The sequence below is a fragment of the Podarcis erhardii genome (assembly GCF_964252035.2).
Source record: "Podarcis erhardii genome assembly, chromosome: 16".
Classification (NCBI taxonomy): domain Eukaryota; kingdom Metazoa; phylum Chordata; class Lepidosauria; order Squamata; family Lacertidae; genus Podarcis; species Podarcis erhardii.
The window spans coordinates 21,399,563-21,415,324 of NC_138514.1; the positions used below are offsets into that span (position 1 = coordinate 21,399,563).

Here is a 15,762-nt window from a genome sequence, read left to right on the forward strand (position 1 = left end):
ATAACTGAGGTCTATCATTCCAGAAATCAAAGTCAATTTTTACTAAACTTGCGAGCATAGATAATTCCTACATGCATTTTGTATTAATTTATTTTGGTCAATAACCAGTTGAGAAGGAGAGACACAATATAGTACATTAAGTACAATATTAAATATAGAATTTAAAAACTATGTAGAATATAAAAAAAACAGTGAGAAATTTAAAATCACTATATTGAAATGAGGCAGAACAGCTTAAGGTGTTAATAATTTTAAAATTAGGACAAGATCCTGCACCAACAAGCTATTGCTGCCGCACAAAAAACAGCTACCCAGTATTTTATGCTGTTGGTGCACAACCAGTTTTTGAGATCTTTAGCTAAGTGCCAAATGAAGGTCATCCAGGTATTCTGTCTTTTGCACCTTGCTGGCCCTGCAGTACTCAGTAAGCTTCTCATTCAAGGCTAATTGTTGGACCTTCACAAGCCAGCCTTTCATGGTAAAGTCCACAGTCTTCCAGATTCAAAAGAATAAACAGCTATATTTATTCCACAATGAATCTGACCAATAATTATCTGCCCTCCCCCATCTCATTATGATGTCATGGTTGCCCAGACAACTGTTTTTTTGCACTTAGTGACGCAATAATGTCTCTCTGCCACAAACACACAACTGGAATTGCAGAGGCCACACGTTTTCTATGGCAGATGAGAACGGTGGCTGAGGCAAGGGAGATCTGGCCCTCGCTAAGAGTGCCTCAGGATGATCATTACCACATGGGGAGCGTACATCTTGTTCCGGAGGGCTTCTAGAACACCTTTCCCAGCTGACGATGCTCCAGTAAGGGCACACAGGAGGTTGCTTGGGTCCTTGGGCTGCTCTTTGGGCCCAGAAGGGGCTGTGAGGTGGTGAAGGGGGTGTGTGATATCAGTGCTTTTCTTCTAGAAAAAGGGTGCAGGTACTGCATACCCTTGAGTACTCCAATTTTTAAAAAAGCACTGGTGATACTTACTATAAGGTGACCCTGTTGAATTTCTCACTACCACTCATTTTCCCTTTTACCTTTAAGGCTGATAACATAGTTGAGCCAGAGATAGAGTACGTATTGGAGCATTGGCTGAAGAAGGTGAGTGTAATGAATAGGGCTACAGGCTGAAATTGGGGGCAGGTAAACCATAGTTCCAGGATGCGGGTGGCGCTGTGGGATGCGGGTGGTGCTGTGGGATGTGGGTGGTGCTGAGGGATGCAGGTGGCGCTGAGGGATGCGGGTGGTGCTGTGGGCGTTTCTGTGCGCTGCTCTGGTTCGCCAGAAGCGGCTTAGTCATGCTGGCCACATGACCCGGAAGCTGTATGCCGGCTCCCTCGGCCAGTAAAGCGAGATGAGCACCGCAACCCAAGAGTTGGTCACGACTGGACCTAATGGCCCTTTACCTTTACCTAAGCCATAGCTCAGTGGCAGAGTATCTGCTTTGCACGCAGAAGCTCCCAAATTCAATCCCCACCATTTCCAGGTGTGTCTGGGAAAGTTTCCCTGCCCAAATCCCTGGGAAAGCTTTTAGCTTAGGCAAACCTGTCAGAATATTTGGAAAGTTGGTGTGTGCTTTAATCTATTTTTAGTTTATTTATTACGTTGGGGTGTTTATTATTATTATTATTAAATGCTTCGAATGGTTGCTTTTACTAATAATACCGTTGTTTCATTCTTTTTATAAGCGGCTTTGAGGTTGTTGTTTTTTAACCATCAAGCAGTGTATACATTTTACGAACCGAATAAAATTAAAGCTACCGCTTGTCAGCGTTGGCAGTACTGAGACAGATGAAACAAGGGGCTGAGTTAACATTGGGCAGCTTTCTACGCTCTGTCCATGCAGACTGCTTGGAAGGAATTCGGATCCAGCACACAACATTAGCATGGAGACCGGGGACCTATGTAACTGCTCATCATGGGGCTTAACTAGCCATATGAGCATGAGCATTATAGCGTCGCCCCTCCTCAAACTCTGCATGTTCAAGGATGGTTATCTGCACCAGGTTAGCCTTCTGCACTTAGGGAAGCTTTTGCATGTTTTCAAAACCACATTTAACCAAGGCTCTAAAATGCAAAGGAGCCTACGGGGTATAGGATGGTTTTCCATTGTGGATAGCATTGTGGGTAACTAGGGTAGGGGTAAGCATAACTGAGCCACATGTGCATGCTTTCACTTCCGCATGTATCTAGAACTGCTGTCACACACATCATTCCCAAGTCTTTCCTATCCTGGTTTACATCAATCCATTGTTGTTTTAATCTGCACACACCTATTTATTTTTAAGCATATTATCTCAAACCTATGTATTTTTAATTTCCCTTCAATATCTGCATTTCTAAATATATTTTATTGTGCAGTTGGAAGGGAGGGAGAGCAAGAGAGAGCGAGAAGAAATGTTGAAGTTCTGCCTTGAGTGAGTCTGGGTCTTTTTGGAGCCATGAGTTGCAAAATGCATTTTTTAGTTGTTTGGCCCTGATATGAGTGACGGTTTGACCCTGCAAAAAAGTTAGCTATGCTGAGGTCCTGTTCAAAGTCCCCTCTCTTCATACTTTGCCTTTCATCATATCTAAATTGCAATCTCATTTTGGGGCAGAAGCCTGTTTTTTTCATCTCTCTCTTCTTATGAAACTCTATGAAGTCAAGTGTCATTCACATTTATGACTTGGCATAAATCAGTAGTCGTACCTTGGAAGTCCAACAGAATCAGTTCTGGAAGTCCGTTTGACTTCCAAAATGTTTGAAAACCAAATCACGGCTTCTAATTGGCTGCAGGAAGCTCCTGCAGCCAATCAAAAGCCGTGGAAGCCCGGTCGGACGTTTGGCTTCCAAAAATAGTTCGCAAACCGGAACAGTCACTTCTGGGTTTGCGACGTTTGGGAGCCAAAACGTTTGGGAACTTAACTGTTCGAAAACCAAGGTACAACTGTAATGAAATTAATGGTGACCAACTAGTTTTGTATGACTTCACTTTGGGGGAGAATATGGTGGTGGCATGTGTGTTTGTGTTGCCTCTTAGATCGAAGAAGATGCTGTCAAGATCTTTAGGCAGAAGTCAGAAAACAGGTCGGACTGCCAGGTGGAAGGGATCAGAACTTTTCCTTCAGTTGGCCTAGATTTGGCAGCAGCAAGATCAAAACCAGAAACCTGGGAGACCTTTGAAGACAGGAGGCCACCAAGGGTGAGTGAGAGCTGCAGCAGTTTATGTGCAGATGAGAATGGGATATAGAAAAGGAAGCAGAAGAGCAATACTTAGGTGCTTATAGGCTGTGGATGCACCATCTATTGAAAGTGCATTCCCCCAAACATCCGGAGAACAGTATTTTGTTAAGAGTCTTGGGAATTGTGGTTCTGTGAGTGGTAAACTACAGTTTCCAGCATTCTTTGTGTGTGCATGATGATGAATATTTTTCCAATGTGCTTTCAATGTATGGTGTATATGCAGCCATTGCCTGCAAAAGCAAGTATTCTATGGAGAAATCAGTGTATTTATGTCTGTGTCAGTTTCAATTAGTCCATTCTTCCCTTACTTTCTGCATAGCTTTTAAAAAAAGAGCTATACAATGAATTTGCATTTAAATTGCACTTAGTTTTATATGCACTTTCCCTTGAAATATGCAACTTGTAAGCTTTTTGTGCTCATTTTCAACTCATTCCCCCCTTTAAAATAAATATTTTTTGGATCTTTGGTCCTGTAAAGAACACATTTTCAAATGTATTTTCACTGAACCAAACCTGCATTGCAAAATTCAGAGAAGTGAGTATGCAATTCCATGTGGAAGACTGAAACTTTCATGGTCCTCTAGCAACTAGTATGGCTCATTTACCAGAAGTTATGTATTTTGCATTATCTCTGGAAGTGTATACTTGACTATGCCTCCAAACTATGCCTCCTAGAGCAATATATACACCAGGAGGCTTAGTTTGGCCAAAACTGAGTATACACCAAGATTTTTCTGGTGCACATAAGCAGACTTTTCATATCACTGTTGCAGGAGTGTTCCAGCACAATACTTTCATCCAGTTCCAGCCTGGACCTGACAGAAGACAGGACAAGGATCCAGTTTGTCCGATGGAGGTGAGCCTTCACATGGGTCAATGGTGTCCATTGAAGTGATGAGCAATGGCACTCTGAATGATCTGAGTGCACACTCTTGAACAGGGGTGGGACATTGATCTTTCCTTGAAATATGCAACCACAGAATAGTTTTGTAGTGTGGGAAACCTTTGGTCACCCAGATGTTGCTGAACTACAACTCTCATCACCCCAGGAAGGCCAGGGATAGTGGGAGTTGTAGTTCAGCAACATTTGGATGGAGAAAGGAGGACCTGCAACCATTTAGATGTTAGTGTATTCCAGCACTCAGCTGCCTCAGTCAGCACAATGGCCAGAGACGTTGAGAGTGGTAACCCAACAACATCTGCAGGTCTGAAGGTTCCCCACCTTTGGTCTAGAAAGTGATCCTGAATCCTTTGCACTATGCTGGAATCCCACAGAAGATATGCAGATGATTACACAGCAGGCAACTCAATGTGGAGAGGGGATTCAGAGGGCAGGAAACAGAAAACCATGGAGCTAGACCTCTTCAGATGTGCACCCAAAAGATGAACAGAGCTGAGGTCAAGCATTATGTGTGATTTTATGAGGCCATCTGAGAGTAGAGCATGGCTTCTTGTGACAACTCAATGGTATGCAAGACTCACTTTGAGAGATGAGTGAATTTTTAGCACCAGACCTTCAAAACCTGGCAGGTTTGGTATGTTTAGCCCAGAGAAGAGACAGTTAAAAGGAGAGAGGATTGCCATCTTCAAATATTTGAACAGCTGTCACATAGATGATGAATCAGATTCCTTTTCAGATACTCCCAAAGACCAGGACCTAAACTGATGGGTCCAATTGACAAGAAAATTGATTTAAACTAAATATTATGAGAAATTTCCTGTGGAACAAAGATTGCCTTGGATGGTGGTTGACTCTCCTTTGGAATGGGATTTTAAGAAGAGGCTGGATGACTACCTAATGATCTCCCCATTATCTTGATTCTATTCTGCTTTAATTGTTTTTAATGTTGTTTTAAAATTATTACAACATATCTTGGGACCTCATGGGGTGGTTAAGAAATTGAAGACTACTCTTGTTGTTGGGTTGTTGCTGTTGCTGTGGTTTCCTGGGCAGGGGTTGGACTAGATGACATACTGATGTCCTTTCCAACACTATGATTCTATTTTTCAGTCACACCCGGGTGTATCATGTCACGAGCGATATGAGAAAGGATGCCATGCAAGAGAGGCTGGATAAAGTGAGCAATAGGTGAGACCCAGCTGGAAGGGCAAATAGCTTTTAGCAACATTTCTGTTGCTTACACATATGGGGAAGGGCCATAGCTCAGTGGTAGAGCATCTGCTCTGCATTCAGAACGCCCCAGGTTCAATCCCCAGCGTCTCCAAATAAGATTGGGAATGTCCTCTGCCTGAAATCCTGGAGAGCTGCTACTATCAGTCAGTGTAGAAAATGTTGAGCTAGATGGACCAATGCCCTGAACCCAGTTTAAAGCAACTTTTTACACTCCTGAGATAATTCTATCCCTGCAAGTTCAATACAACGCTCCCCTTCTGTCCTTAACACCAGCTTCCAAAAATAATTCTTACCTAGTTCTGCCCCATTAGTATGAAAATAAATTCACTGAATCCTAGATGTGATCCAATGTGGAATTCTTTTAACAGTGCTCATATCAGTGAGTCTCTAACCCTAGGAGTGGGAAAATAGACCATAACATCTCTATACCCAAATTCTATAGCTGGAGTTGATCTGCATATGGATATTGCAATTTGAATCACATCCAAAGAGACTGGCAAAGGGTATTCCATTTAGGCCAACTAGTTTCCCTTACCTTCTGTTTTTATATTGTTTCATAGGGAACTTCCTTACACTGAGTCAGACAATTGGTCCATATATACAAATATACACACCGTATTTTTCAGACCATAAGACGCACCTAGTTTTTGGAGGAGGAAAACAAGAAAAAAAATATTCTGAATTGCAGAAGCTAGGACAGCAAGCAGGATTGCAGCGCAGTTATCCCGCTTGCTGTCCTGGCTTATGGGATAGCCGCATGCAGCCTCTCCCCAGCAGCCTCTCACCAGAAGGCTCCCCCAAGAGCCGTGCTCCCTTTAAAAAGTGTGTGGAGCATGTGTGTGACTCTTGGGGGCTTTTCCCCGAGGAGGGAGAAGGGCAGCTCTTCTCCCTCCTTGGGGAAAAGCCCCCAAGAGCTGCACACATGCTCCATGTGGCTCTTTAAAGGGAGCGCTGAGCAGAGCCTCCCGCCTGCATTCGCTCCATAAGATGCACACACATTTCCCCTTACTTTTTAGGAGGGGAGAAGTGCGTCTTATAGAGCGAAAAATACGATACACACACACACACACACACACACACACACACAAACTAAAAGTGCTGAGATAATTTCTCCATAGTGGGTGCTGTGACTGAGACAGAAGGGAGTTATTGTCAAACCCATCTTTCTTTGCTATTCCTTCTATGTGCAAAAGAAAGCACTTCTGGAATGCTTAACTCACTGTTGGAGGGTGATAAGGCGACAATTGGTCCATCTAGTTCATTCTTGTCTACACTGACCAGGATTTCTAGCAGAGGTCCTTCCTAGCCCTGTTTGGAGATAAGAACAGAAGAAGAACCTGCTGGATCAGACCAATGGCTCATCTAGTCCAGCATCCTGTTCTCACAGTGGCCAACCAGATGCCCCAATGGGAAACCAGCAAGTGAGATTTGAGCACAAGAGCCACTCTCCCCTCCTACCATTTTACAGCAACTGGCATGAAGAAATATTGCTGTTGTCTTCATTGTCTTCAGGACATATGGATGCCAGCCAATGCCAGGCCTAATTATGCCCATGGGGAGAAGGTTTCCCAATCTGGGATATGTTTTGAAGTGGGGGTTTGGTGACAAAGTGTGTGTGAGCTCAAGAGGCCCACCATGCTTGACCTTGCGTGTACTGTGTGTGGGTCTCAATCCAGGGAAGATTCAGACATGCTCCCCAAGTCCAGAATTGCCCTTGATTTCACCCTGTGGATTTATAATAGGAGGCAAGGTGGTTGAGCAGCACCTGTGGGCTGCCCCCCCTCCTTTTTCTGGTGGGCTTGCAGCATCTTAAGTGGCTTGCTGGCCTTCCAAAGAGCCTTGATGCCTTCCTCTCCAACCCCTTTCCCAGAGCTGCTCTATTGGGTAGCATGTCTGGAAACCTCAGTTTTATTGATGGACTTGCACCTCACATTGCTGTGGCAGGCTGACGTGCTGGTGTGTATTTGGGGCAACTAAGTGACCATCTCACAAGGGTGGTTGGAGGGTCTTGTCCAGGGTTCCTGGATGTGCACCTTCAGCAGGTTTTTGTGTCCTGAATCCACTACCAGCTCTTGTCCAGATTCTGCAAGAGAGCAAGTTCGGTCTGACCTCATTTCTTTACCTCCCAGTGTCTCCAGAGTCATGTTCCAAGCTGTGACTGACCTGGACAGCGGCCCATCAGACACCAATCTCCACTTCTCAATGCCAGCGTATTAAGACACGGACAGGTGAGGTGCTCATCCCCAGCCCTCTGCCTTTCCCTCCATGGGATTTTAGCATTGCAAGGGACCCCGAGGCCATTTAACCCCACTCATTGCAGGAACCTGCAGCTACAGCACTGAGATGTGGTTGCCTATTTCCACAGAAAGACAGCTGGCCACCTCTGTTCCACTGCTAAACAGCCCTTACCATTAGGACTCTTCTGTTAATGTTTAACTCTACGTACCAGCCATGAGTGCTATGATCTACCTCCACAAATGGAAATAGTAATGATTCTGAATACTTGTGGCTGGAAACCACAGGTGAGCACAGTTATGCTCATGTTCTGCTTGCAGGTTTCCCACAGGCTGGCCACTGTAAGAGCAGGATGCTGGGCTGGATGGGCCACTGACCTAGTGAGTTGGGTCTGTGAGCTCTGTTCATGCCACCTCTAGTGCCTCCACGACCCTGGAGGATGGAGGTGTTGACAGCACTGGCTCAGCATCCAATTTAGTCTCTGTTGCCTCCCCCTGCAGGAGGAAACTCCTCACCACCCGGAGGCAGTGCTGGGGTAGGGGAACTCAACTGCAGGATGTCTCTGATTAGAGGTGCCTGATGCCACAGGGGTACTTTTCTGCCAACCTGAATTATCCCTTCCCTGGACCCAGCTTTCCATTTCCTGGATTTCTGTGGGCTCAGACACATCTTGGGATCTCACAGTCAGTGGAATAGTGTGGGGTGTGCCAGAGGGGCTGTTGCCCCGGGTGCACAGTCTGAAGGGGTGTATGTAAAAACCAGGCGGCCCCACAGAGATTCCTGTCATGCCCTGCCTGGGGAGTGCAGAGGGTGAACAGCACCTTTGGTGCTGTGCCCCCACTTGGCATGCGAATGGCAGTCCAGGAAGGGCACAGGTTGGGGAACACGGGGCTGCTCTTCACCCTCCATGCCCCGCCTGGTGCACGAGTGCCCATTGGGCATTGAGGGCTGGGCAAGCATGCTCCACCTGCCTGGCACACATGCACATGCACCCACCCCAGGCACTGGCAAACAGTGCTACGCCCCTGCCTACAGACAATTTCCCCCACCCTGTCAGGACCATAGCTGTCAACTTTTCCCTTTCCTTGTGAGGAATCCTATTCAGAATAAGGGAATTTCCCTTTAAAAAAGGGAAATGTTGACAGCTATGGCCAGGACCCCCTTCAGGACTCCCCTGATCCAATGCCCCAAGTTGCTTCCATTCCTCCTCAGGATCCTCCCATCCCCTCCATGACATCTCTATGGGACTCATGACCTCAATGTTGTTGGACTACAATTCCCATCATTCTTGACCATTGGTCATACCGGCTGGGGGTTGATGAGAGTTGTAGGTCAATGGCATCCTGAGGGTTACATGTTCCACATCCCTGATCTCATGCATACAGCTTGGGCAGGAATCTGGGGGAAGGAAAATGCAGAAGCCTCTAGTTTTTTTCCTGATCTCTGGATCAAACTCAAAAAAGCACCAGTCACTCAGCAATTTGAAACATCTGTTGGGAAATAATGACCTGGTAGCAGCTCTAGCAGTGACATGTGATGTTTTCCTGATGCAGGAGCATCATTCTTCCCCCCCCTGATCTTCTTCCTGTGCTTTCCTCCTCCCAGAGTCCCTATTTCCTTGTGGCTCTTGAGGAGAAGGAGGTGCCCTTCCTGTTCTGCCCTCTGGGTCTTCTCCTTTGGCTGTGAAAGCCCTGCCTTCTTGAAATGGCCAGAGAAGCAGCCTGAATCCTCCGGAAGGATTTACTTATTTTTTTTGCTCGGGCTATTATAAATGCCTGGCTTTGTGAACTGTGAATGACTAATAAAAAATTGCTTACCATTTAAAGCGCTTTCTAAAAGACAGGCTGGGCTTTCCTTTCATCTTTTTTTGGAGGGTGCAAAGTTTTTAAAGGGTAAGTGTTCACGCAGTCCTGGTGCCCGGAGTTGGCACCACAGGGCATCGGCCAAGGCCCACATCCCTGCATGGGGCCTGCTGCTGATCCCTAAAGCCCCACCAGACCCTGTTCCTCCTCTTTGCTAAGGCTGCCTGAGCAGCAGTGTGAGCGGTGACAAGGAGGAGGAGGAGATGCAGACACCACTTAAGCTGCTGTCTCATTCTGGGCTGCAGTGCGCAAAGGGCAACAGATGGGCAGTGGTGAAAGTGGCCAGGAAGTGGGAGGACATGGTGGTGCCTTAGCCTGTCTCTGCTGCTCCCTCTGCATGTCTCTTCTAATCCTGGGAAATCTGGGGGCAGGGGAACTTGTCATAGCAGGAGTGGAGACACCCTGGCTTCTTCACCAGCCTGACTCATTTCTGCCTCTTGGTCTCTCTCCACTTCAGCTTCTGTTTCTGGACTTCTGTCTGCCACATACTCTCCCTGCTCACTAAACCCTGGTGCCTCTTCAGCTTCTGATGCCACCTCCTCCCAGTCTGCTCCCTCTTCTCCTTCTGACCACTCATAGTCCCACCACCAGTCCCTGGGCTCTGAGGTCTCATCACCCCTCTGTGTCCATGACACCCAAACCCCACAGGCTAACTTAGGTAGGTTGGACTGTACCCCTGCCAATCACCTGACATAATAATGATGGCAGGCGAATGGCAGGTGATTGGTGGTTGGGTTGTCCAAATCACCTCTCAAAGTTGTCCCATGGAGGTGGGGTTCCTGCTACCCTGCAGGATCGAGTTCAATCCAGCTTCCTGCAGGGGTAAGCTGCTAATCCAACTATGTCTCTGCCTGCCCCACACCTGATGTTGAATACAATATTCAGGTTTGGGGCAGGTGGGTGCAGTTTGGGGGAAATGGATTCATAGGCTGCATGTGGAGGTCTTGTGTGTCAAAGGTTCCCCATCCGTGACTTAGCCCCTTTCAAAGAAATATGGAGCCTACACTAAATGCTGCAGTGGGTTGCCCAATTGGTGGACCAAGCATGTTGTTAGGGCATCAGCAAAATAATAATGGCTCAAAAAATAATAATGAGAATTCTGTTTTTGAAAAACAACCAACCAACCAAAAGTCCCACACCACAGTAGTCATCATGGGGAAGTTCAAAGCTTTGTTAGACTTCCTTACACTCCACTACACAATTTAATTTTTCCAGTTTGGCATTGTGTTTATTTTGAATTACGTATAGAAGGGGGCACCATAATATTTTCGGTGCTCAGGGCATCTATGAGTCTTAATTCAGCCCCAACTAACTGGGATAACTTGCACAGAAATCCCACCAGATGGCAGTACAGACTTGCAAGAGCAAACTTCTGGAAAAGAAACAGAGGAGGGGGCTTAGAGATGTGAAGAGAAAATAAAGTGCCTTTAAAGTTGGCGTGTGGGATTTATTTTAAGGGGCATTCTTTTTGTCCACATTCCCTGTCTTTCTCTTTCAAAATGTTCTATATCATTGGCCTGCAAGGCTGCTTCACACACACACTGTGATTTTCATATGCAGAGATAACCTCAGCGGCTTCATTTCCATGTAAAAAAACCTAGGTTCTTAATTCAGACTATATTAATTTGCTCCAGTGAGCATACAGATAGTGACCAAAGAGCCAGGAGCACGTGAATTTAAAATTTATTTAAAATAGTGTGGAAAATTGTGTGTGTGTGGTGGGGGGGGGGGAATATTCATTGAAAACACCAAAAGCATATTACAAAATGAACAAGTATTGATAACTCTTTTGTTGCTAAATGCTGGGAGTGCAGTTACCAACTGGTCAACATAAAACTTAGTCTGAGCTACTCTTTTGCCTTTTTTTTTTTTTTAAAAAAAATACAGTTTAAGCAACAGAAAATTAGCAGGTGAATTAGAGGAAACATTCTTGCCTGTTAATGCCTGCGGATCAAGCTGCCATTAAATGTTCAGGAGCATAGATACCTTGGTCACGAAAGTTGGCAACTGTGTGCTAGAGCAGTGCGGTTGGCGATGGCGCCACCGCCGCTGCCGCACACGCTTTCTCTCTCTGGCCTCAGGGAAACGAAGTCATTAAGCGATTCAAAGGGATCTTTGTTCCCTGCATGATTAACTCTGGCGGAGGAGGAGGGCAGGTGTCAGGAAACCGAGACGGAAACGGCGGCGGCAGCGGCTCCACCTGTATTCCAGGCACCACCAATTTTCGCGCTGAATTAATGGGAAAGCAAGTGGCAAAGACGTGGCTGCTCAGCCGTGACGGAGGCATTTGCGTAGCTAAATAGGCTGAAAAGAAGTGCTAATCAAGGCGTCTGTGGGTCACGGGTTCCGCAAGGCTGCCGGCGGCCTCCGTGGAATACTGACCAGAGGGCCTGTTGGGAAGGTGATGCTTGCAGCACCGAGAAGCTGCCCCTGTGTGCAGAATGGGAGGCCAGAGATGGTGGGAGCCTGTTCAGAGTTGCACACACCTGCCCCCGATCCATGAAGGTGCCTCTTCGCCAGATGCCTCTGAGATGCCTTCAGCAGCAACTCTCTCCACCTGTGATTCCAAGCGAATGGTACCCAGAGGCATACCGACTACGATAAGAAAGGTTAAGTTAAAGGACCCCTGGACAATTAAGTCCAGTCAAAGGTGACTATGGGGTTGCGGCGCTCATCTCGCTTTTGGGCCGAGGGAGCTGCTGTTTGTCCACAGACAGGTTTCTGGGTCATGTGGCCAGCATGACTAAATGGCTTCTGGTGCAACGGAACACAGTGAAGGAAGCCAGAGCACATGGAAATGCTGTTTGCCTTCCTGCCACAGTGGTACCTATTTATCTACTTGCACCGGCGTGCTTTTGAACTGCTAGGTTGGCAGGAGCTGGGACAGAGCAACAGGAGCTCACCCCGTGGTGGGGATTTGAACTGCCAACCTTCTGATCAGCAAGCCCAAATGGCTCAGTAGTTTAGATCACAGCACCACCCGCATCCCATTCACTACGACAGTGGAGGTGGAACATAGTCACTGTGGCTAGTAGCTACAAATTTGCCTAAGCCAACTAAGTTGGTGGCCATCACTCCTTGTGGGAGTGAATTCCATCTCTTTGACTATGTGCTGTGTGAAGAAGGACTTTCTTCTGTTGTTCCTGAATTTTCGACCTTCTTCCTGTTGGGATGTGAATACGGTAGATGTTAGGAGAGGACATATTCATTAGATATTATCTTTCCTTCCTCATGTTTGTTTGTTTGTTTGTTTTGAATATTTTATTAGTTGAATATAAGGCCAACATATAATCAAATACAAGCAATCAAATACATTTTCCCTTAACCCCCTCCCCCAAACAGCCCCTTCCTCATGTTTGTGAGTTCAGCAGAGTGCCTCCCTTTGCAGCTTAAAAGGGAAGGTTGGATAGGCTAGTTTTAGCCTTTTAGTTGAAGCAATCCAGGGTGCTTTAAGTCAGGCTGGATTTTCCTAGCATTTCCTCCTTTTCTCCCCCTTAAAATAACAATCACAGTGCTGTAAAAGGTAAAAATAAACATTTATTCATTCAGAATACTTGTAACAGATACAGCAGCTTTGTTCAGGCAGGCTTAAAATGGTAATTCAGTTACAAATACATACTTAAGTCTAGCTTAAAATTGTGTCTCCAGTTTGGAGCTCAGATGTAGACATTGTCATATTGCTGGCAGGGCAGAAAGAGTTGGAAAAAAGGAGAGGGTGTTTCAGGCAGGTAGAATAATATAATATAATATAATGTACTGTATAGCCTTTCCTGTCAAGGCACAGTGGGAGTGTCTCTCTCAGAGCTCTCTCTAGCAGAAAAACTCTGTAAGCTTCAGCTCCCATCATGTGCCTATCTAGCAAATCATGAATTGTTGGTTTGTCTGCATTTTTAATACCCTACACTTCCTGCTTGGGAATGGGCTCTGCCTGCTTTGGGCTACAACTCTGCTGGCTGGGCCTGCCATTTACCAGGGCAGTGGGGGGGGGTCAGGGTTACGCAGAATTCATTCTGCTGGGCACCCATCCAACTCCCACCTTGCCATCTCACTGCCCCACCTCTGCACTGCTCTAGTACACAGGAGTGACCCCGCTGTTGGGAGGGCAGTGGGGCAGCCCCACCCCACTGTGCTGGCCACTCCTGGCTACTGCCACAGTTGGGGGCAGTAACGCTTCTGAAGACCACTTGCTGGAACCCGTAGGAGGAGAGAGGGCTCTTGCGCTTGGACCCTCCTTGCTTGAGGGTTTCCTATGGGCATCTGGTTGGCCTCTGTGAGAACAGGATGCTGGACTTACCTCAGTTGGTGGAGCACGAGATGCTTAATCTCAGGGTTGTGGGTTGAAGCCCCATGTTGGGTGAAGGATTCCTGCATTGCAGGAGGTTGATGATCCTCACAGTCTTTTTCCAACTCCACAGTTCTACAATTTTATGACTAGATTGTCCATTGGCCTGATCTAGCAGGGATCTTCTTCTGTTCTGATGATGAAGCCATTTCAGGCCCAGACCCACCAACTCAAAATTTACGCAGAGAGGCTACATAATTTAACCAAAGGCGGTATTTACCCAGTCTCAGTCGATTCTGTCATTCCTCCCTATCTGAAGCTGCAGAAGGTCATTAAAGCCTCCGTTTGAAGATGAGCCTCAGGCCACAAGGGACCAAATTGCCTGTTACTGCACCCGTTCCCCCCCTGCCCCCGCCTGCCAAAGGCGGACATGATAGCTGAAGGCACACCGGCAGTGTATCAGTGAATTATTGATTGGTGTTAACACTGCAGCTCTGACAACACCATTATCGTCTTTTATCGTCTTTGACGTCATGTTTAAATCATCCCCCCCCCCGAAGCATCTGCAATGCCACAGTCTTTAATATGTGCCCAGGTGCTTCCTTCCGCTTCTTTGCTTGCCTCCCCCTGCCCAGTCCTGGACCCTTGTTTGAGGGGAATGCGAGCCAACAAAATAAGTGAAAGTCGAAGTGAGGCAAGGAAAACAACATAGGAGGAGCCAGTGTGGTGTAGTGGTTAAGAGCGGTAGACTTGTAATCTGGTGAACCGGGTTCGTGTCTCCGCTCCTCCACATGCAGCTGCTGGGTGACCTTGGGCTAGTCACACTTCTCTGAAGTCTCTCAGCCCCACTCACCTCACAGAGTGTTTGTTGTGGGGGAGGAAGGGAAAGGAGAATGTTAGCTGCTTTGAGGCTCCTTCTGGTAGTGATAAAGCGGGATATCAAATCCAAACTCCTCCTCCTCTTCTTCTTCTTCTGGGACAGGCAGCAGGTACAAGTGAAAAGGTCTCAACAATCTTCTTCCTGCAAGGCTGGTGGGGACATGGGCTCATGGAATTCCATGTTGGCCACGTTCAAAATAGGGCCACGTTGCAGATTTTGACTGTGGAAGCGATGAGGTGTTCCTTTTCAGAAAGCCACAGGCAATGGTTTCCTTGTCTCAAAACACAGGGAGCGCGGGTGTCCTCAGCAGGAGAGAGAACCCAATAGGAGCACTGCTGGCTCAGGCCAAAGGCCCATCTCATCCAGCACCCTGTTCTCACAGTGGCCAAACAGATGCCTGTGGGAAGCCTGCAAGCAGGACCTGAGCGCAACAGTAGCGCTTGGCTCACCTGTGATTCCCAGCAACTAACCTTCAGAGGTTACATTCTCTGACAGTGGAGGTACAGTTGGACACAGCCATTGTGACTCATAGCCATCAATAGTCTTGTCCTCCATGTATCTATCTAATCCTTTTTTAAAACCACTGAAGTTGTTGGTCATCAGTGTGTCTTGTGGCAGTGAGTTCCACATTTTAATTCTGTGCAGTGTGGAGTAGCACCTCTTTTGGTCAGTTCTGAATCTCCCAACATTCAGCTTCACTGGACGGTTGCCTGTCTTGGGTGGAAGGGACCCTGAGCAAGAATGTTCAGCACTGCAACATTTTGTTGTAGGTTCCACTGTCTCCCCCGCATCCCACTGCAAAGTAACTCAGCCTTGGGAGAGTCAGACTGTGCTCCAAATCCCCCTGCCTGGCTGTTCTGCTTCTTGCTAGGCTTCAGGTATTGGTTTGGAAAAACAGCTGAGAGAGAGAGCAGCAACATAGCCAGGATCCCCCTTCCCACACCATAAATTGCTCTGAGCAGCTTTTATCTGAAAATTTAGGATTAAAAAAAAAAAAGAAATCTGAACAATAAGCAGCCGGATTAAATAAATTTTAAATGTACCTGCACATGACATAAATGTTAGCTTGTGATGTAATGTCAAAAACGCTGCTGTTCCAGGGCCAAGCCTATTGCCCATTTTTTGCAACCAGATGGCACCAT

General features: G+C 46.7%; 1 protein-coding gene across 1 annotated transcript; it reads left to right on the top strand.

Annotated features, from left to right (window-relative positions):
* Positions 1–614: 614 nt before the first annotated feature.
* Positions 615–9,421, top strand: SPATA19 (spermatogenesis associated 19). Its single transcript, XM_081843227.1, has 7 exons — positions 615–819; positions 1,049–1,105; positions 3,025–3,186; positions 4,001–4,083; positions 5,239–5,316; positions 7,491–7,589; positions 9,202–9,421. The coding sequence occupies exons 1-6, from the start codon at positions 742–744 to the stop codon at positions 7,576–7,578; spliced, it is 546 nt and encodes a 181-aa protein (XP_081699353.1). The 5' UTR covers positions 615–741; the 3' UTR covers positions 7,579–7,589; positions 9,202–9,421.
* The last annotated feature ends 6,341 nt before the right edge of the window (positions 9,422–15,762 follow it).

What these genes read in the sequence shown, in the direction of transcription:
- SPATA19 (XM_081843227.1), top strand. Translation starts at nt 742, where the DNA reads ATGATCATTACCACATGGGGAGCGTACATCTTGTTCCGGAGGGCTTCT. An exon ending in ATCCAGTTTGTCCGATGGAG is followed by an intron (nt 4,084 to 5,238) that starts GTGAGCCTTCAC and finishes TCTATTTTTCAG; the next exon opens with TCACACCCGGGTGTATCATG. An exon ending in CTGGATAAAGTGAGCAATAG is followed by an intron (nt 5,317 to 7,490) that starts GTGAGACCCAGC and finishes TTTACCTCCCAG; the next exon opens with TGTCTCCAGAGTCATGTTCC.